This window comes from Babylonia areolata, chromosome 22, assembly GCF_041734735.1.
Source record: "Babylonia areolata isolate BAREFJ2019XMU chromosome 22, ASM4173473v1, whole genome shotgun sequence".
Classification (NCBI taxonomy): domain Eukaryota; kingdom Metazoa; phylum Mollusca; class Gastropoda; order Neogastropoda; family Buccinidae; genus Babylonia; species Babylonia areolata.
The window spans coordinates 29294675-29317174 of record NC_134897.1 but is presented as its reverse complement, the minus strand read 5'-3'; the positions used below and the strand labels follow the sequence as shown (position 1 = coordinate 29317174).

At 41.7% G+C, this 22500-nt stretch overlaps 2 protein-coding genes across 3 annotated transcripts in view; both read left to right on the top strand.

Annotated features, from left to right (window-relative positions):
• The window catches only part of LOC143296927 (cartilage oligomeric matrix protein-like), a 29503-nt gene extending 20959 nt beyond the window's left edge, over window positions 1-8544 (top strand). Inside the window, 10 exon segments of the mRNA XM_076608950.1 lie at window positions 1-50; window positions 502-554; window positions 946-1031; window positions 2126-2221; window positions 2717-2895; window positions 3529-3577; window positions 4824-5095; window positions 6238-6335; window positions 7258-7397; window positions 7619-8544. The exon segment at window positions 1-50 is cut by the window's left edge and continues 69 nt beyond it. Of these exon segments, the coding sequence (XP_076465065.1) occupies window positions 1-50; window positions 502-554; window positions 946-1031; window positions 2126-2221; window positions 2717-2895; window positions 3529-3577; window positions 4824-5095; window positions 6238-6335; window positions 7258-7397; window positions 7619-7713 (1118 nt within the window). The 3' untranslated portion in view covers window positions 7714-8544.
• Window positions 8545-14793: 6249 nt separating this feature from the next.
• LOC143297042 (uncharacterized) overlaps window positions 14794-22500 on the top strand; it is a 17441-nt gene continuing 9734 nt past the window's right edge. For both annotated transcript variants that reach the window (XM_076609212.1, XM_076609211.1), the window contains exons 1-5: window positions 14794-14913; window positions 16334-16641; window positions 17961-18406; window positions 19258-19429; window positions 19933-20070. In XM_076609212.1, the coding sequence (XP_076465327.1) occupies window positions 16498-16641; window positions 17961-18406; window positions 19258-19429; window positions 19933-20070 (900 nt within the window). In that variant the 5' untranslated portion in view covers window positions 14794-14913; window positions 16334-16497. The remainder of the gene's footprint in view (window positions 14914-16333; window positions 16642-17960; window positions 18407-19257; window positions 19430-19932; window positions 20071-22500) is intronic.

The following is a 22500-nucleotide window of genomic DNA, read 5'->3' as shown; positions in this document are numbered from 1 at the left end:
GTGTGGGGGATGCCTGTGACAACTGTGTCTACGTTCCCAACGAAAATCAGGTGTGTGTGTGTGTGTGTGTGTGTGTGTGTGTCTGCGTGCGTGCGTGCGTCCATAAGTGCGCGCGTGCGTGTGTGTGTGTGTGTGTGTGTGTGCACGCACGAGCGCGCCTGCACAGCGTGGGTTCATTAAAAGATTGTCATGCGTTATGATCTTTGTTTTCTGGCGGTGCATTTTCAAAATATATCAAAACTGTTGAACACTGAAAATCAAACAAATAAAACACTTGTATAACTTTTGTATTGCCTAAACTGCTGCCCGTTTGCATATCTGTGTTCAAGTGACGTGTTTGTCAGTGTACACGTTTATAAGCAAGTTCTTCTGTGTGTGTGTGTGTGTGTGTGTGTGTGTGTGTGTGTGTGTGTGTGTGTGTGTGTGTGTGTGTTTGCTTTGTTCCAATAATTTCATTGCGAGTTAACTCCATTTCTCCCAAATCCAACTTTATTTTTCCAGTTTGATTCCGACAACGACTTGGTTGGTGATGTCTGTGACACAAACGATGACATGTAAGTTCTCTCCCTTCAGTTGTGCGTGTGTGTGTGTGTGTGTGTGTGTGTGCAAGCACATTAGAATGAGAGAGAGAGAGAGAATTTTTATTGGTATACATTGACTATTGTCTTCAGTTTGTGTTTCATATAGCAAATGAGTACACCTGCTTTCTGTATTTCGTTCTGATACGGGATTTGCTCAAACTAATCTATATTGCTTTAATTTTGATCTCTAGTTTGCTTGACATCAGTTATTATCACAGTTGTAGTTGCCAGTCTGTGGCTACTGCCATGTGCGCAGTTAACGTCTGTTTAGTTGATATTCTCTTTCTCTGTGGGTGTGAGCGTGCGGGCGGGCGCGCGCGTATGTGTGTGTGAATTTCTTTTTGTGATACTAACTTTTCTGCAGAGACAAAGATGGCATCCAGAACAATTTTGACAACTGCGAAGTCAAACCAAACCCTGACCAACTGGACACGGACAAAGACGGACAAGGTAATATATACTAACAACCCATACTTCTTTTTGATGGGTTTTTTTCTGTGGGTGCGTGCGTGTGTGTGTGTGTGTGTATTCGTTTTCCTCAACGGAACAATATCCCAGCAACATGTCTGTTGTTACCATAGCATCAACTGGACGTTGCAAATGTTAAATTGTGAACCATCCGGCCCTCTTCTCTAGATCTGACACCGTCGGACAACAGTCTTTTCACAAGCCTGAAGAAATATCTTGGTGGTCGACATTCGAACCAATAATTATGTCAAAGAATCTGTCTCAAGAGGATTAGGTGTTCACACCCTAACTACGGAATTTTGTATTTTGTATTTATTTTAAAACAGATACTTTTTTTTTTTTAATCTACTCCCTGAACTAGAGCTGCTTGTTCTGGCAATGCCGCAGTCTGTGGAAGACTTCCACTCAGTCCTGTGAGAAACTCAAATCGTAGTTAAACTGTGAACTCCTCCCAAAGCCTCAAAAACAACTAAAATGTACAGCTAGCACAGCGCTGTGCTAGTGGCGAAATCTCGTCCACGGCCAGCTCGCATCGTCTACAAGGTGACTAATATTTTTTTCTAAACTGATACACTCTCAGATTATTATCAAATTCATTACGGACCAAGTATTGTTCTAATGTCAAGTGTATATGCTTTAGTAACCTGACAATTAAGCATATAATTTTGACTGTAGCTTGATGAAGCCTTATGTACATGAAAGTGTGTCTTCACAAGTGACTGAGAACGTTGATGTTTTTGACTTTTTGCATTCATTATCAGTTGTTTCGCTTGTCAGTTTAACGACTTCTCTTTTACGAAGTCCTTTAAGTAATTTCCTGTAATTGTATTCAGAATTTCTTTTTTCAGATTTCACCCTCATTTCACCCTCATTTGCCCAGTTTCCCCCAACCCTCCATTCATTCACATCTCCCACCCCTTCTAACCGATAATACTCAAATGTATTCATAATACTTTAACAAAATGTCTTCAATCACCGATATGAGTGACGGGACATTAAACTAAATTCCTCCTCCCTCATCCATTTAATCGATGCTGTTACTGAATTCAATGTTTCGGTTCTCTGCTGGGTCACAGGCGATGTCTGTGACGAGGACGACGACAACGATGGTATTCCTGATGTTGATGACAACTGCGTCCTGCTTGCTAATCCTGACCAGTTGGACTCTGATGGTGAGGGGTACTGTGTACGGACAGTTCGTTCATACCGTTATGGGTTTATTGGAGGAGGGGTGCGCGGGTGTGGGGGTTGATGGGACACTCAAGGGGAAATAACCAGACAAAATGGATGTAGCATTAAACACAATTCATCCTATTCATAAATCATCACAGAAAATTGATAATACTTACGGAAAATAAAGTAAAAGTGGATACGCCATTAATTTATCACTAGATCAGTGCATTCAAACACGTCAACGTCCATCCCACCAGAAAATTCATACTCTTTGCATTCACACACACACAGAGAGAGAGAGAGAGAGAGAGAGAGAGAGAGAGAGAGAGAGAGCAACGATTACGAAAAAAACATGTCATAACATATTAGAAAGAAAACAGATAGCTACAAAACACCCCTTCAGTATCAAGGTTTAGTGGAAACCCTTCCGAAAGAATGACAGAATTGGCGAGCTAAAAGGAAGAACGTTTTTCACTCACGGGTCATTTTTCCAGGGGATGGGCGAGGTGACGTATGCCAGGACGACTATGACGGAGACGGCCATGACGACCTGTATGACGTATGTCCTGACAATGGTGAGATTTTCGCCACCGATTTCCGAGCCTTCCAGACGGTGATCCTGGACCCGGAGGGTGACTCGCAGATAGACCCCAACTGGATTGTCCTGAATCAGGTAAAACGGGATTCCGTTGTGCTATCATACGTGCCAGTGTGCATATTATATGATAATTTGTCTTAAAAAGGTTAAAAAGGTTAACGGTTCCATAGCACTTTCACAGCCATCGGGACAGTGAATTCCTACACACTGTGTCTAAGGCTCGGCACAGGAAGGCGAGGCCTAATGCTCTCCTTCCGCCGTTTAAACCTTGCCCAACCTAAGTTAGATACACCCATTTCACACCTGGTTGAGTGGAGGAAAAATTGTAGTAAAGTGCCTTTGCCAAGGACACAGTACCTTGTCGAAAGGGGGCCTAGAACCCCGATAACTGATTGGTCTTTACAAATTGTGGTTACGGGAAGATGGAGGTCTCTGGTCATGAAGCTAGATTGTATGAACCTCTGTGTGTTCCTTCGTACTTTATGTACATGTGTGTGCACAGGGAAGTGGTACTTGACAATAAAGATTGGTAAGTTGTGTGCGTGTGTGTGTGTGTGTGTGTGTGTGTGTGTGTGTGTGTGTGTGTGAGTAAAACTGAAACTGATACATCATTGTGCCTGTTTCACCATTGTTTTCAAGAATTGGTTGCAGATCATCTTCAGGGCCTATCTGTACAGTAGCTGTGCATCTCTGTTTGTTTGTTTGCAGGGTGCTGAAATTGTGCAAACGATGAACAGTGATCCTGGTATTGCAATCAGTGAGTGCACAGTGATTTGGCTGCTCGATGTGGTGTTTATCACATTTTCTTTTGCGCACGTGCGTGCGTGTGTGTCTTTCTTTCTTTCTTTCTTTCTTTCTTTCTTTCTTTGAGTTTAACGTCTTTTCACTGATATGTGATATTAGACGGGGGGAGGGGGGAAGTAGTACATGTGTGTGTGCGCGTGGGGGTTAGGGGTGGGAGTGTCGTGGGGCGATGGAAAGAGGTGGTGGGATGACTTGATACAGGAAAAGAGACATAAAAGGGGCAGAAGTTAACAGGAAGAACCACGAAAGATAACTGAGAGTAGAGTATAACTGTTTCAAAGATTCCTGTAACAGGATTAAGCATAATCATTATAACAAAAACATAATCAAAGGTAAATACCAAATGAACTTTGATTCAAATATTCGGTAATAAATGATTATTCAAAATATCATTTCATTATCTTGTTAGACGTGAAACATTTTACCATTGTTTTTCCTTGTTCATAACTGGTACCCAGTCGTATTTTTGTTGCTGTCCACAGCTAGCATGTGCATACAATTTTCTTAGTTCATCTGTTAAACCGTTAAAGAGTTTGGACATTTACGTGTTACTAATATCATATGGTGTGTGAATGATTATATGGTGTGTGTGGGGGGGGGGGTCATGTCTACGTGCGTGTGTACCAGTGGACATTAATTTTTGTGTTTGAATTAGAACAGGGTGGTCTTGCGTTTATGTGAAGGTGCACGGTCATGATTTCCTTACCCTCAATCGTTTGCGCCCAAGACTTAATACATCAGTTGTAACATAACGTTCTCCTATTTTAGCAATAGTACAACTTATAGTAGGACTAACAATACTGTTTCTTCGTGAGTTTTTTGTGTTGTTTTTTTTTTTTCTTTTTTTCTTTCTTTCTTTTCTTTTCTTTTTTAGTTACATACATGTTCTTCTTCTGGTTCTTTCTGCCCATTTTGTTATTTTCTGCTGCTTCTTTCACGGTCTTCATCATCAATATTATAATGTTTAATTATTCAAATACCATCGTCACCACCATTGTCATCACCATTACAGTAGAGTAATATGCAAATGCGACGCAGCCAAGGCTGAACACACCCACTCATCTCACCTTCATCACTCAAACTCTGCTCCCCTCCTCCAACAACTCCACCTTGCCGCCGCTCCCCCCCCACCCCCCACCCCCACCCCCGCCCCTCCCCGTGCCCCCCACCTTCACCAACTCTCCTTCCCTTCCCTCCAGGCTACAACGCCTTCAGCGGCGTGGACTTCAGCGGCACCTTCTTCATCAACACGGAGGTGGACGACGACTACGCCGGGTTCATCTTCAGCTACCAGGACTCCTCCTCCTTCTATGTGGTCATGTGGAAGAAGAACACGCAGACCTACTGGCACCCCACCCCCTTCCGCGCCGTGGCCGAGCCAGGCATCCAGATGAAGCTGGTCCGCTCAGAGTCCGGCCCCGGGGAGATTCTGCGCAACGCCCTCTGGCACACCGGCAACACCACCCGGCAGGTAAAACGGGGGACCCGCCAGGTAAAAAGGGGGGGCGGGCGGGCTAGAGACACCACCCGGCAGGTAAAAAAGGGGGGGACGGGTGGGCTGGAGACATCACCCGCCAGGTAAAAAAAGGGGGACGGGTGGGCTGGAGAGACCACCCGCCAAAAAAAAGGGGGACCGGCGGGCTGGAGACACATACCCGCCAGGTAAAAACGGGGTATGTGTGGGCTGGAGACACTTGCTTGTGACATTCAACAAAAGATCGGGGAAAAGGGAGAGAGCTGGTCGGTTGGGGGTGTTAGGTATTTGACTGTGACATTCAACTCGAGATCGGGGGAGTATGGAGGAAAATGGGTAACGGTTGGTCGGTTGATTGGGGACGTTATGTAATCCTTTAAGACATTCAGCTGGAGGTCAGGGGAAAGGGGCAAGGTTAGGTAAGACTGGTTGGGTGGCTGGTTTTGGAAGTAATTTCTTGGGACATTCAACTGGAGGTCAGGGGGAGGGGGTAAGGTTGGGTAAGCTTGGTTGGTTGGGAGCGTTAAGTGATTCCATGAGACATTCAACTGGGGGAAGAGGTAAAGGTTGGTTGGAGACGTCAAGCAATTCCTTGTAACGTTTACCAACAGCAATAACAAAAAGTTATAAGCTGGATTCACCCTCACCCGCATAAAAAAAAAACACAAAAAAACCCGACGATCCCTCTGTCCATCTTGACTGTTAGCGTTCTGGCGGTGTCTGGGCAATAATTATGAGACAGGTCCCTCTCTCCTCTTTTCCACTGTCCTAGGATGCTTATCCCCGTCGGCCGTACCATCTGATGTGGAAAAGATCAAAGTAATCCCGATTATAACACCTGTCACCAACAGGTGTGAGGTCGGAAGGAGGAGGGGCGGAAGTAAAAGGATGAGGATGGAGTCGAGGAGGGTATATGTACCATTGTGTTGCAAAGAACGTCTAAATAACTGCTTACTTCCCTATTTACCTCACCCACCCCTTCCCCCGGCCCCTTTCCTTTTCTCCGTGTTGTGTGTGTGTGTGTGTGTGTGTGTGTGTGTGTGTGTGTGCTCTCACTCGAAGACATGCGTATGTGGTTTTTCGTGGAGTGCGTATGCATACATTTGTATGTGACTTTGCGCGCGTGTGTGCACGTGCAGGTGAAGCTGTTGTGGCAGGACCCCCGCAACGTTGGCTGGAAGGAGAAGACGGCTTACAGATGGGAGCTGATCCACCGCCCTGCCCATGGCCTCCTCAGGTCCTCTGCCACACAGCCTGCATCACACACGGCGCGCGCGCGCACACACACACACACACACACACACACACACACACACAGCGCACACGCACGCGCACACAACCGCGCATACACATAAAAAAATCTTAATGAGGTTGTGGTGTGGTATAGATATCTAGGTGTGTCAATACTTGCTGTGTTTCCATGTGTGTACCGGTGTATGAATCAGAATCAGAATCAGAATCAATTTTAATGTCAATTAATATAAACCTGAACAAGACACGCATGCAAAGTTAAATGAAACAACGCACAAAAAAGCAAAACAAAATAGATAAATATTGAACAAGACATTGAATCACTCCTGCACGCTATGGCGTTTTTGACAGCAGTTACTGACAGTCCCAAAAGTTTATCTTCCAGTATTAGCTGACTGGGTTTAATAATATTTGGAATGTAATTTTGAATTTTTTCTATGAATTCTATTCTAATTTCTTCGTATAATTCGCAGTCATCTAAGAAATGTGTATTTATGTGTGTTCGCACGTGTGTGTGCGCGCGCGCGTGCGTGTAAGTTTGAGTGAGAGAGACACAGCAAGCGAAAGAGACAATGGTTTGTTAAACCGATTCTTTCTATATTCATGTTTTAGTCAAAAACTACCATGCTTCATCATACAACCGTACATATACTCCGTGTCATTCTAATTACACATCATCTGATTTCTTATTTCCATTGTACACCCAAATAATGTTTGGCAACGCGGTATTTGCCGCAGATGAGGGATCTGTATCGTAGCAGAAAAAGTCGGCTTAAAGATTAATTCTGAAGTTTATGAATTACTGTATTAGAATCTCTCTCTCTCTTTCTCTCTCTCTCTCTCTCTCTCTCAATCAATCAATCAATCACACACACACACACTTTACATCATATATTTTACTGTCACAGGGTTCTGTTTTTCGAAGACACGGAACTGGTTGCTGACTCGGGCAACGTGTATGATTATGAGCTGAAAGGGGGGCGACTGGGCGTCTTCTGTTTCTCTCAAGAGATGGTCATCTGGTCTGATCTGGTCTACCGATGCAATGGTGGGAATGATTTCGGTGTGCCTTTTGTGTGTACGCGTGTACGTGCGTGTGTGTGTGTGTGTGTGTGTGTGACACAGAGAGAGAGAGAGAGAGAGAGAGAGAGCATGTGATAGTAAATCAATCTATACATTTATTAGCATCCTTAACGCTGCGCACGCGCGCTCGCATACTTGCACACTGTAGAAACTAAATCATCACTGTATCGTTTCGTATCCTTACAGACTACATCCCCAAAGGACTTCTGGAGGACGGTTTCAGTGCAGAGGAGTACGAGTATGAGTATGAGGAGTACGAGGAGTACGATGATGAAGAGTGACCAGGCATGCACGTGACTCCCGGTGACAGCGCAAGCGGGATGACGTCGTTAACCAAATGATACAATTAATGTCTTCACCCCCACCCCCCAACCCTGACCACCTTTCCCTTCCTTACCCCACATCCCCACACTCGGGCCCCCTCCCCAGCTTCGGTTTGCATTTGAACTGTTTCATCCCCTGGATGGGGTCATTCAGTTTCGCTTCCTGGTGCCTTTTTTTTCATTTGATCGTGTAGCTTTCTTTCTTCTGGTGATTAACAAAGCTGAATTGTACAGATTCTGTTCAGCGCGCATACATAGCAATGCACTTGCGTGAAAGACAATAACGAAAGCCTTATGTGAACAATAAGACACGCGAGTGTGCGCAAACATGCTCTTGCGTACATGCACACACATACCCACGCGCAGCCATACGTATGCTTATATATACGCACGCACATGCACTCATTCACACACAAACGCAAGCACGCACGCACATACACACACGCGCGCGCGTGCAAACACACGCACGCTGCCAGGCCATACAACTTTCACTGTTTAAGACCACAAATTCCCGATTCGACTGGCGGTTCAAATCAATACATCAGTTTGGCTTGTATTTGTGTTACTGTATCGTGAGCAGTAAAGTGGCGATTTTTTGTGTGTAAATATTTGTGTGGGAACAAATACTCCCAACAGACTGATTATATTTTCATGATGTCTTCAAAATCGATATGTAAATATTGGATAAAGAATCCATAAAACAGTCACAGAGTGAATTTTAGATACAAATGTAGGTATACTGTTGTTGGTTCTGTGTCAACTGTCCATAAATAAATCAGTGTCAAGAAACATTGAGTTTAACATCTCTCTCTCTCTCTCTCTCTCTCTCTCTCTCTCTCTCTCTCAACAACCAACAACACAACAACAGCAGCAACAAGAACAAAAACATAATATCACAACACCAACTCCACCCCACCCCCACACAACCGTTTCACATACAACGTAGTACGACAGACAACCTATAAATGAAAGTACGTATACCTACCACACACAAAAGAGTACGACAGACAATCTACAAATTAAAGTACGTCCAGGAAGCGAGATAATCCGAGCGTTCTGATTCGAATAACGACTCAGCCGCCGATATTTTCTCCCCCTCCACTAGACCTTGAATGGTGGTCTGGACGCTAGTCATTGGGATGAGACGAAAAACCGACGTCCCGTGTGCAGCATGCACTTAGTGCACGTAAAAGAACCCACGGCAACAAAAGAGTTGTCCCTGGCAAAATTATGTAGAAAAATCCACTTCGACAGGAAAAACAAATAAAACTGCACGCAGGAAAAATACCCCCCCAAAAAGGGGGGGAGGGGGTGACGTTGTAGTGTAGCGACGAGCTCTCCCTGGGGACAGCTGCCCGAATTTCACACAAAAAAATCTGTTGTGATAAAAGAAATACAAATACAAAATACAAATACACATGAAAGTACTCATTTTGGTGGTGAATTTGAGTGTGTGGGGTGGCCGATTGGGGATTGAAGAAACGGGGTGGATGTTGTTGTTTTCCTGACCCATTTATTCGAAAAGACCCACTGATTTTGTGGTGAACAGACCCATTGTGACTGTGCGCTGAACCAAACCTACACTCTGCACACACTTACAATCTGTGCATGCACACAAACACACGCGCGCGCAAGCATGCATGAACGCACAGGAGGGCCCACTAAAGTCACGAAAGACCGGAGAGACACACTCCGGTAGCATAGAAAATGTACTACAGCCTGAGTAGCGAGGAGCGTAAAACATGGAGGAACGAACACACACACACACACACACACACACACACACACACACAGGATTTATTTTTCTCCCCCTCCACTAGTCTGGAACAGTTAATGTAAATTTGAGCACCTAAACTTGGAACTTGATTAAAATGAAAAACTACAACACAGAAATGCATGAATAATATTTCAGCAAATAGAGTACACAGAATACTTCAGGTATCAAAGATTTATTTTTCGTAAACTTGCACAAGAGATAAAATGGAATATTAAAAATAAAAAAAAGAAAAAAAAAGAAAAGAAGAAGTTCAATTTACCATCACGCGCAGCTTTTTGAGCACTTGGTACATCAAATATAAGCAGGGGCGCTAAGTATAATATACCATCATGACTGTCATCCTCCCAAATTACTGACATTGCAAAACAAACAAATTAATGCAAAATAAAACAACATGTAACGTTCTTCTGTCTGCATACATACTGATGCGCAAAGACAACAGCGGTTACGTGGACAAACGAAGAGTCAAAGAAAAAAGGAAAAAATAAAAACACGTCTCGTATAAAACAGTCTCATTATGTCGGGGAGACAACCCGCAAGGCTGCTTCAAGTTGTCTTGTTAGTATCGTCTGTCTTGTAATAGCTTGCACACACAAAGACGAACAAACACACATGCAAACGTGAGCACACTGCCCAAGTTAGTATCACTCTTCATATTTTGTGTTTCGTCATACTACGAAAGCGACACGTGCGTTTGTCGTCACGCAACTGGCTTCTTCGATTGATATAAGGTTGCTTTGTGGGTAACTGTTGTTGTTCTTCATCAATTTCAGCAATGCAGCGAAGGCTTCAACTATTCTGGGGACTAAATTATACATAAGAGAAGGTGAAATTCGTGAAAAATGGGTTTAAGGTATACCTACTTATCGCCAAAGAATCGACTGGAAATTTCTAACGCGGAACACACACAGTCACGAAGTGCATTTCTGCTTTCAGCATCAAAGTACGACACATATAGTAATTCGGGGCAAGAGGCCCCCCTTAAGCGAGAAGTCCGATTTCTCTTCTCGTTGAAGCCAAAACACTTCGTAATCAAGTTTAAACGATAGTGGCCCAATCACGCTACAACATATCCCAAGCAATCGAAAATTGAAACAATTATACGTAAGAGGTGATCAACTAAAAAAAATAAATAAATAAAATAAAAATTTGGCCTTATTGCCCCATACGCGGGGCAAAACGCCCTCACGCGATGGGCAAAGCGCCTTGTGTGGGCGTTTTGCCCCCAGATTTTGGGCGTTTTGCCCCTCGATCTATTAACAAACTTAATAATCAAAAAGGTATAAATCGCGTTGCATTTAAAGTGCAACTGGCCTACTTTAGTAAACTGGCAACGCTAAAAGCTTTATTCATTGCTCTCTCTCTCTCTCTCTCTCATTCACTGTCACACAGCCTTCATTCTTTCAGCTTATAACTTCACTTCAGTAATCACATAAGCACGCTCTCTTACAGTCTTGACAATTCTATTATAATTCCGTCAAAAAGCAAATTCTACAATGAAAATGATTAACAAAACTGGTTGCAAACCTCTCCCTCCCTCTCTGTCTATCTGTCTCTCCCTGTACAAGTTTGAGAATCCAAGTTTGCAAATCAACCAGTGTCACTTGACTCGCAGTTAGGGCTGACAAACTGGACAAATCTAGGGGAGTGTTCATGCACCTACTGGAGGCACATAAGGTGCTGTACCCGCACATCACGAGGACTGGTTAGACTGTATAGCTGACGACATATTAAACAGGACCAATCCTCTTCTTCCTCATTCACCTCTTCCAGTTTTCTTTTGGTGGTTCTTCCAGATTCCTTCCTGGTCTGCTGCTTATGTGACTTTTTTTTTCCTGGAAAAGGTTTTCCTTGCTGAATGAGTTGTAGAGTCATCCACAGTCTTTTACCAGACAGGTTCAGTTCAAGACAGGTGTCAGGCAAAACTGCCTGTTTATGTTTTTTCTTCCTACTTGTCATTGATTGCATTCTGAAAACATTAAGAGAACAGACCAGAAACAATCCGAGTCCAATAGACAATATGGAAGCAGATAGATTAACTAGACTTTGCGGATGATCTTTCCCTGCTGTCCCATAACCAGCAAGAGATGCAGGATAAGACCACAGTACCAGCGGACACTTCATCACCTCAAGTAGGCCTCAACATCCACAGGGGCAAGACAAAGATCATGAGAACAAATACAACCAGTGCTGAGCCAGTCTGACTCGAAGGTAAGATACTGGATGAGGTGAAATCATTCTGGAAGCACCATCGACAAGCAGGACGGTGCTGATGCAGATGTAAAAGCAAGGTCAGAGCAGCCGTAATACAGCTCATGAACAGCTGGAGCTCCAGAGTGCTGTACAAATGTTCGGTTCTTCAGTTCCAACGTGAAGTGTGTGCTGCTGTATGGTACTGGGTGATGGAAGATGAAAAAGAATATATTACCAAAGTGCGGACATTCATCAACTCCTTCTAAGAAGAATCCTCCAGATCCACTGGCAACACAAGATCAGCAACGTCGACCTATGGAAGAAGACACTATTGTCAGCTGAAAGGAATTGGAAGAAGAAACTGAGGATTGATCAGGCAAATGCTACGACGAAAATCACCGTAAAGTTTCACCAGACAGGCCCTAAAATGGAACCACCAAGGAAGGAAAAGATATGCTAACCGAGAAACTTGACAAAGACATGTCCAGGCAGACACCAAGAAGATGGGCCTTACCTCGAGCCAGACAGAGGCAAAGACACAGCTAGGATATGGGATTGTGGAGGTCTGTTGTTGATGGCCTACACCCCAGAAGAGATGAAAGGCCTCAGTAAGTCATCTTTGCCTGTTTCTCGAGAATGTTTGCTTTGTACGGTGGAGATGTTATGATGGCCGCTGATTCTGCTTTTTTGTATACCCACTGGCCTTATGAGTGTCGGTTTTTGGAGAGGAGGAATGGCCATGATCTGCTGAATGGAACACAATGAAGGCCGAGATGCTACATGTGGTTATGGGAATGGGCAGCCATTTGTTGATTATTCTGAATGCAGTGTATCTGCACGTCCCCCCTCCCCTCTTCTCTCTCTCACACACACGCACACATGCATGAATGCACTTTGCCTTTTACTTTGCACTGAACTACCTTTGAACGGCGTATCTCGCGTTGGGAAACCAATGGTGAACCCATTCTTTGTCCAGTGTGACAGATGCGAAATGAAAGATGTATGCCCTTTTTGTTGTCTGCCCAAGACACACACCCTTGCGTGAAAATAAAAATATATTTTCCCCTCTATTATTTCAGATTCCCTTCAAATTTCAAGATCCAGTCGCTCTGCTCAAGCTCATCGGTTGGTAGGTTTATCAAATTAGGAATTTATATAACGGAAGATCGTAACTGCGTAACTGCAAGGTTACCTCGAGCAATAAAAAAAAAAAGCATACATGTATAGTGCGTAGCTGAATATCAAATGACATTTAATACCCTATTGTTGCTATCGTCTACCCCTTTGTTCACATGTGTCTTATGGCTTGTAAAAACTGAAGACAATGTCTTTCCTTGAATGCATGAATGCACAAGTACAGCAATGCTGCTTTAAAATCTGTCAAGCAACACACTTGAAGTAGTCAGAAAGAAGCATAAAGAAAGACTTCACCATCTTTTCCAAATCACAAGGGGCAAAACGCCCAGTGAAGGGGCCAAGGCCCACTGGTAGGCGTCTTGCCCCAACACCTTGTATGCGTTTTGCCCTGGTTTGAAAACTCTTAGATGATAGAATTTCCAGGAAATGGCAAAGGAGATAAATCGGTTTCAACGCTACGATTCAACAGATGACACAATCCTTTCACGGAACAGTATCATCAAATTTCGCTTAGAATGAAGAACAGAAACTGGCATCGAAATTGCATCAGCATGGGTTTTCCAAAAATCAAAGTGAAAAAAAATCAATTTGGAAACTTTTGAGTGGCCTCCGTTTTGAGGTGTGTTTTGCCTGCTGTCGAGCGGAAACGGTAAAAGTGTCACTGGCTCGCTAGCCCTGTGAACCATGGTCTCCGTAAAGTTGTGGGTGGGCCAGAAGCCAGTAACACCAACGCGCTGTGCACCCCCACCGTCTATGCCAGTAAATGGATGTAAGCGACGTATTGATCCAGATCCAGATCCAGATCCAGAGACCCCGACTGGACTGGGCTTCTTCAAGAAACTGAAACTCAAGACCAGGCCTGCCCACTGGGTTTCCGTTCAGGTAAGGTCTCTGCATGAATTATATAGATCAGTCGACACGCAAGCGAAACTAAAATCAGCAGCTGAAGAAGAACCACTTCCCCGCCAGTGGTAGGTCTCACACGCCAATTATGTTGCGCGATCAAGTCTTAAATATAACCCCCATCACCCTCCACAGCGTTTCCGTGACTGTGAAACATAAGCCAAGTATAATTTCATAATTAAACAAGAAGTACTGTTATCATATAAAGACAAAGTACCAAAAAATTTGTTTCCTTTCCGTTCTTTTTCTTCTGTTCACTGATCAGATCCTTCACTTGCCAAAGGCTTATTTTCCCAGTCATATTATAAATACATGAGACTGAGAGAGAGAGGGGGGGGGGAGAAAGAGAAAGAGAGAGAGAGAGAGAGAGAGAGAGAGAACTGACTGAACTGAACTCAGACAAATTTTATTTTCTGAAGATAATAGAGTAAGCAAGATATTACTGATGCTCTTTTTTTTTTCTTTTTCTTTTTTTTCTTTTTTCATCCAGCCCTCAAAGGGGAAACAGTAACATAAACAAAGGGGGGAATGATTATGTCAGTACAACATGCATATTAAAGTCATGGATACATGAATGGTAACTTGACATTTACAACACACACACACACACACACACACACACACACACACACACACACACACACACATGACACACACACACACACACACAGAGAAAGAGAGAGAGAGAGAATAGAACTGAATTGAATGAAATTTTACTTTCTGCGGGTGTAACAGAAACAACAAAACCATGTTGTTTTTTGTTGTTGTTCTCAATTCAGTCACTATATATATCCAGCCCTCGACGAAAGGGAAACAGTCACGGTAATGGAATGTGTACCTGAATGCGATTGTTGCTGTTCTTTGGTGAGGAGATTTTCTCTGTTTGAACTGTAGTTCATCTGCAAAACATGCACTCTGATTTCAACCAAACAGCCGTCGAGATGCGATTCGGAGCAAGCTGTGCCTCACCGCTGTTTTAGCGCTAAAAATAGTTGTTTCTAAAGCAGGAGTGTGGCCCTGCATGGTATGCGACCTTCACTTTTGACCGTTTTAGATGTCGGGATTTCCCGATGAGTATCGGTTTTGAAGAAAAGCACCGACATTGCCAGAACGACATTCCGCAACACAAGTCGCACCTCCGTCTAGAAGTGAGTTTTATTATTTATATATCCCAAAAGACACTGATGCGTGCTTGAAACATGTAAACAAAAATGGTGCAGAATAGCAACTTTTACAAATAACGTTCGTAAAATAATCATTTGGAATATTTTTGTTGTGGACTTGATTGTGCATGATGAAATGATCTAACGAAGGCGGAAACTTGCAATCTCAAAGAAATAAACAAACAAATTCATAAGATATAAAATATATATCGAAGTAAGTGCGCGTCTGGCGTGTTATCTATTAGCCTCGTATCTTCGCACTGTCGTTGTGGATACGTTTAACATGCATGCGATCGCAAGCCCAAAGCATTTCAGAACGTACAAAACTTTCTTTCGTTCTGATGCTTTTAATTAAAGAAGAAGAAAAAGAACGGCGCCCGTAGTTTATGATCACATGAATTTTGCTTGCTTGTGTTCAACAAACTTCCTGGTCTCAGAGAATGGTCAACGTGCAAGAACTCTCATGTAACACGCTAATGAAGATTAACCCAGTTAATTCCCTTGGTCATCAAGGCCGGGGAAACTGTTAAACAGAATATATTGGTTTAAATAAATGACCCTAAATTATCCGGATTTTTTGTGCGTGTTTTTTTTCCTCGTTTTTTCAACTTTTGAGGTACATTTTATAAAGATTAAAGCTTTTACTTCAATAGCAAGATTGTCTTTGTATCATGTCGTTCAAATATGCACTTTCTATCTCAATAAAAAAAAAAAATTTAAAGATTGAAATGGGGCATACAATTGTATGCACTTTTCAACTTGGGGACTTTATTTTCAAATAAAGGCACAATGATCCACCCACTGTTTGTACAAATTCCAAATTATGAAAGTATTTCTCAAGAGGAAAGTCTTAACAATCATCAATAAGACTAGCATGCCAAGGCCTTTTCTTCTTTCTTTTTTTTTTCTTGTTGTGTGTGTGTGTGTGTGTGTGTGTGTGTGTGTGTGTTGACTGGTAATTAAACTTTTCAGTGCCAAACGTATTTTATGCTCTATGACAAGTATTTGGCAAGGGTTTTTTGGTCATGGAGGATAATCATTCCTTTAAAAAAAATTCTAGCATGCAAACTACTGAAAGAAGTATACATAAAATGCATGTGAGCTTATGCCCTTGAACTGTGTATGTTTAATACAAAACAACATCTCCAAAAACAAACTTGAACACTGCTTCCCAGCTGGTTGATTTAATTCAGTATTGGAAGCTAGCCAAAATCTGTTGCTATTGCTCATCTCAGAGTATCATAATTAATGAAAATAGAAAAACCATACAGACTAGCTAAAGATTCATCAAACTCTGATCTGATATGACATGATATGATGTGATATGATATATGATATGATATGATATGATATTGACTTTCCAATCATTTTGGTTTCTCAAGGCATATAATTTCTTCTGTCTCAGAGGGACCTGATCTGTGTGGAGAAACTGCATGAGGTCAACGTAATCTGACTGACCATGACTCTGGTGCCGACAGCCCCACAACCAAAGTAAATACTGCATACAGTCAGCGTATACCAAACATTGTGTTTTTCATTATTTCCTGGGTGGACAACAAAGAAAATACAATGGCCGACAAGGACAACAAAGCAGGCGTGGACGGCAAAGAAGGGACGGTGGTAGACTCAGAAAGCGAACAAAGTGCGGCGATTGCAGCACCACCACCATCTGAACTCTGGCTGTACAAGCCAGGTGACTGGGATCATGAAGAGGTGAGTCCAAATCTGTGAGGTTGCCTGCAGCTCTTTTTTTTTCTTTTTTTTTTTCTTTTTTTCTTTTTTTTTTTTTTCTTTTTTTTCTTTTTTTTTTCTTTTTTTTCTTGATTGAATAAAAAAAAAAAAACTACTGTAGCTGAAGTACCATTTGTGAAACATACAGTGAGGAGGAATTTTGTAATGTCCCATCACACATATCGGTGATTGAAGACATTTTGTTAAAGTATCAATGTATACATTTGAGCATTATCGTTTAGAAGAGGAGGGGGATGTGGATGAATGGTGAGTTGGGGGAAACCGGGCAAATAAGGGAAGGGGTTGGGTGAAATTTGAAAAAAAGATCTAAATACAATTACAGGAAATTACTTAAAGGACTTTGTAAAAGAGAAGTCGTTAATCTAACAAGCAAAACAACTGATAATGAATGCCAAAAGTCAAAAACACCAACATTCTCAGTCACTTGTGAAGACACACGTTTGTGCAGAATATACTGTAATATTTGTCATTTGTTTAATCAGTTATGTTTCTGCAGATAGTGTCCAGCATCAGCATCTAGTAAACAGGTCACTTTTAAAAGTTCTGTTTACAAGACAGTTCTATACAGAAATGTGAAAACTATTCATTTGGACTATGTTTACAATCAGTAATGAAAAGAAATGTAAATACCATTCATTTGGACTAAAATCAGTGACGAACATTGCATGCCTGAAAAGCTGCAGCATTTTCCATTCTATTTTGTGTAAAAGAACAAAGAAAAGCAAAAAACACATCTGTTAAGTATTTATCTACAACAGCAGTATCTGTACTGTCCTTCTTTCAACCAGATTGATATGTTTGGTCCCTTCTTTTACAAATAAAACAGAACCATGACTACATTCCTCACATCAACACAGACTATATTCACTGACTGCACATGAATTACATCTATATATTCATCTGATATTCCTTACAAGTTAGTAAAATCCTGTTCTATTTAATCATGACATGTCAGTAGAGGATTGGGTCCTGCCTTCCTATGCAGAGCCCTTCATGCAGTGGATAGGAATTCACTGCTCCTACATCCATCAAAGGCCATGGGACCTTTAACTTTAGCCATTGTTGAAGCACACAGTATTTTTGTTTTGTTTTGTTTTTCCTTTTTGGGTGTGGGGGTTGGGGGTGGGGGGGTATTGTTCAATGTAAACTAACCATTAAGGACAGTCTTGCTTTTTCTGTTTGATCATGACATGTTAATGTTGATGAATACAATTTTTGTTTCTTTATTGTTTAATGCAAACTAAATGACAGGGTGTTTTGTGTGTTTTTTTAAACTTCAGCTTCACATGGTGTATGAAGGCCAAGAGGAATCAGACCTTCAGCCACCAGACAGCATCACAGTGTCCTTCCTGGATGTCAATGCACACAAGCTGCCTCAACAAACCTTACAAGCTGATCATAAGAAGGCTGCATTTAAACTGTTAGACCCAATGTGTCCATCCAACAAACAAGAAGAGGAAGAAGAAGAAGAAGAAGAAGAAGAAGAATTGTCAGACTCTCAACTGATTCGTTTTGTCAACATCCGATACATGTCCACAAATTGTGGCGCCCTCTGCACAAGTGTACAGGATAATCGCTTTATCATCATGATATCTGTACGTCGGTGGGAGGCTGCTGAATTTCCTGTAGAGTGCTACATCGACAACCATTTCATACAACCTGATTCTGCTGAAGATGCTCTGGACATCATGAACTTCCTGCGGTTTCATTACATGTGGTATTTGAGGTAAGCATCAGAAGGTAATGGTTTTTTTTACTATTTCATTTTGAAAACCTAAGTTCTGCATAGAGAGAAAAAAGAATGGGTTGATTACGATCAGTGTAAACACAATCAGACTGTCTCTATGTCTATGGTGATATATAGAATTAGGCATCAGAAGGTAAAGTTGTTCTTTTCTATTTCATTTCAAACATTTAAGCTCTGGATAGAAAGGAAACAAATATGAGTTAATTAAGACAAATGTTAACATGATCAGATTGTCTTTATTTCTGTGGTGGCAATGATGCAATGACTCTTCAAAGAGATTTTGCAATGGGGGAAAGAATGAAAGATTGAGCAATCAACAACACTCTCAGCAAAGGGAACATTTGAGAGTCTGTATCAAGTAAATGTTGCTTAAGTGGACACTAAATAGGATATATTACCAATCTCTTTTTGTTTAACCCTTTCAATGCACAAGCGTGGTTGAGGACCCATGTCACAGAAAGGTGACCATTCATTGGTCTGTTATCAATGAACCTACTGCTCTTAATGTTCGGTGGTAGGATAGGCCATATTTTCTATACATCGCAGGGGGAATCCCCAGCTATTCTTAGCCACTGTCTTTTCTGTGTTTATACCACAACAGAATTTTTTTACTCTAAATTGACTGGTGGTGAAAGGATTAAGCCCCTCATTTGTAGTAGGCTACATGATTACACTTAAAACACTGAGTTTCATTGTGTGAAACTCTGTGTGTGTGTGTGTGTGCGCGCGCGTGCGTGCGTGTGTCTATATGCGTGTATGCGGTCGTGTGTGTGGGTGTGTCTACATGCGTGCATGCGGTCGTGTGTGTGGGTGGGCATACATGTGTGCAGGAAGGAAACAAAACGGGAGGATCCTACAAATGTGCTGAACTTCGGCAGCCCCATGCTGGTGGATATGTGTGACACAGTGGTGCACTGGAGGAGACTGAAGAAAACCTGGACAGAGAAGAGGATAGTGGTCCTGGATGCAGAATGTGTCGTCGTCTACCGGGAGCCTTTTGAAGTGGGTACCCTGTAGTGTTTGTCTTACTTGCCTGCCTCTTTCTTTTGTTAGTCATGCTCGCTCAGTCTCACTCTCTCCATATCTCTGTGAATCTCTACTCTTTGTTTTTTTTTACCAGTTCATCTTTTTTTTCCCCTTTTCCTACTCATTTATGTGATGGTCAGAAAAGGCTGTTGGACCTTTAACCTATTTCTGTTCCACTCCCACTTGGTGCATCAATTTTCAAAGCCATATGTAATGAAAACCTGCTACACCAAAGCATTGCCCCCCCTAGCTTACTTTATTTCTTTCTGCATTTGTAGGCAATAACTCTACAACATAGGTTTTATATGCAGGCCATTTTTTTTTTATCCTGCCTTGTAGGTAACCATACTCAGTTTTCAGGAGTGTCACATGACTGTAACACGACTGCATCTGTCAATGTTAAATGACTGTATCTGTGAATATCACATGACTATCTGTGAGTGTCACATGACTGTATCTGTGAATGTCTATGTGTACAGGATGCCCTGAAGCCAAGAGACAGGATGTTTTTTTGGATGGAACAGTTCCGAAAGACCCTCAGCAAAGTGTCGCAAATCAAAAGTCAAAAGTGCATTCTTCTGCATTGTCTGTTCATGTACGTTCTGCTGAAATATAAAGTGAGTATTGGTGGTGATACAATCAGATAGCCATAATTTCAGGACTGAAAAATGCTTCTTTCCAGTGAGACTCACCCTCTTCATTTAACTCATTCAACCCTGCGCCCGCTTGACAGGTGGGCGAAGAAACCTGTTTATTTAAACCGGTTCGTCAGCTCATTATCATGCATTAAACTGCTATGTAAGGGAGGTAACTCCAACTTAACTTCTTTCCTCTCTGGCATGCGAAGTTTCGCTCTAAAAATCGAACGATTAGTGTCTTTTTTATCCGGTTTTCCACATCAATGTGGTAAAACGTCAAAGGCTTACTGCACAGTTTAGATCTCAATGAAATTATGATGGACTCTTGCAGCAAATTCAAACCAGATAATGACGAAAGTGAAGGAGATGAAATTAGCAACCAGTGTAGACAATCAAGTAGATAGCCCACAACCTTCAACATCAACAGAAGCTGACATTTTACTATTTCTGGTTTTAATCTAAAGTTACAAATATACTATTATATTCTTTGTCTTGAGGCTTCAGTAATTTGTGTCAAAATTACATTTCAGTCATCATGTGAAGTTTGGTAGCTACTGGTTGAGTGGCTGCTATAACTTTGTGCCTGCAAGTGAAGCACCCCTTCCTGTTGATGCAGCCAGACCAAAACATGCCAGGCTGGGATGGCTGCACAGGCAGACGACCTTAAAGGGATGAAAGGTTTAAAATTTAAAAACATTATTGACTGGTATACTTTAAAATGAAAAATAAAAATGTTCAGTTATAAAACATTCTTTTCACTTTAAATTATGAATCATAAATGCTTTAACTCTTTCATGCCTAATTTTCTGTGATCCATTACTTCCCCTTGTCACCACATTCCGACAATTCACATATTCCCTTCACTGCTGGATTTAGAGAAGAGAAAACAAGTACGAAACAGGGTACTTATTTCAGAGACTTTCAGCAGTGTAGCTCTCATCTATGTGTCCAACACACGAACGGGTCCTGATCTATCAAATGTCATCCTGGTGGTAGGGTAGGATTCAACATAATTACCACTCACCCACTTAAACCTTGGCCATGTGTAAAATCAAGGCAGGTTTTCACCATCCACATCCTCTCCACTTCCACCATCTGCCATCTGAGCTTCTTTAGCAGCAGATAACTGCACTCTCACCTGTTCATTCAGCTGTAACAGATCAAAATCATCATCTGGTAAAGCACTGTAAAACTGATCATCAGAAAACTGGTCAGAATCCGATTTTTCTACATGTTCCATTTTCCATGTTTTTGGTCAGAAGTACCACGTCTACACGGCACATCCGCAAGAATTTTTCCGCGGCCCGGGAACGGGGTATCTGACATCCATTCCATTCATAAACATTGCCCTACAAGTGACCCGATCAAGGATAGATGAGGCATGCTGATGATGCGACTCGCAAGAAATTCAAAGCATTAACCATGAGAATCAATTTTCTGGGCCGTAGGAAGGAACAGAGGTATTCTCTGCAACATGGTTTTCTAGGCTACAGGAATAACAGATAAGATTCTGTAAACTGGAAAACCAGGCTGCCGGGATGAAAGAATTCAGAAAGTCCATTCATAAGTATCAGAGTCTTTTGATGCTTTATAAGAAGCCTCATTTGTAAGCATCACAGTCTTTTTAAAGCTTTATGCATCCTCTTTCTTTGGAAGTTTGTTCTTGTTTATTACAACAAAGAGATCTTTTTATCTCCATCTTCATAACTATGTACATCCATAAATGGACAAGCAGTATGGTAGGTTGACAGTGGCTGGGTGAGGGAAGAGAGAAGGGGAAGAGAGAATGAGTTTTACCTTAGGTTCTTCATTTTCTGAGTTTGGGGAAATAAGATGTTCGCATCTAAACATTTCTGTTCCATTACTTACACTTCCTGTAGCAATGTGTGCTACTGCAGTGAGTATAAATGAGTGTCAAGATATAAATTTGTTTTAGCTACTTCCCCAAACCCCACCCCTTGATGTTTGGTTCATGGTATGTAAACATGAAACATCAAAATTATCAATAAGTTGCAAACATGTTTCCAACATCTAAATTTGTTATCTTTAAATAAGATATTCTCTTACTGTTATTATAATCAATACAAAGAGACAAAAGGTATGGGGTTAATATAAAGACATAATTATCCTGTATGATACAATTCTGTCCTACAATTCACTTTTTGTGTAAAGGCATGTTAAAGAACTTTTAGTGTAAAACATGTTATTTTGAAAAACTTATCCTGAAGAACAATTAGATTTTACGATATCAGCAAAATACATGTGTGTGACAAAGTGTGCACACAGGAAAATGAGAGAAAGACAAAGACAAAGATCTTGTATTGCATTGTATTGCATTGCACTGCATTGCATTGCATTGTATTGTATTGTATAACTGTTTTTGTCACAACAGATGTCTCTGTTTGACAT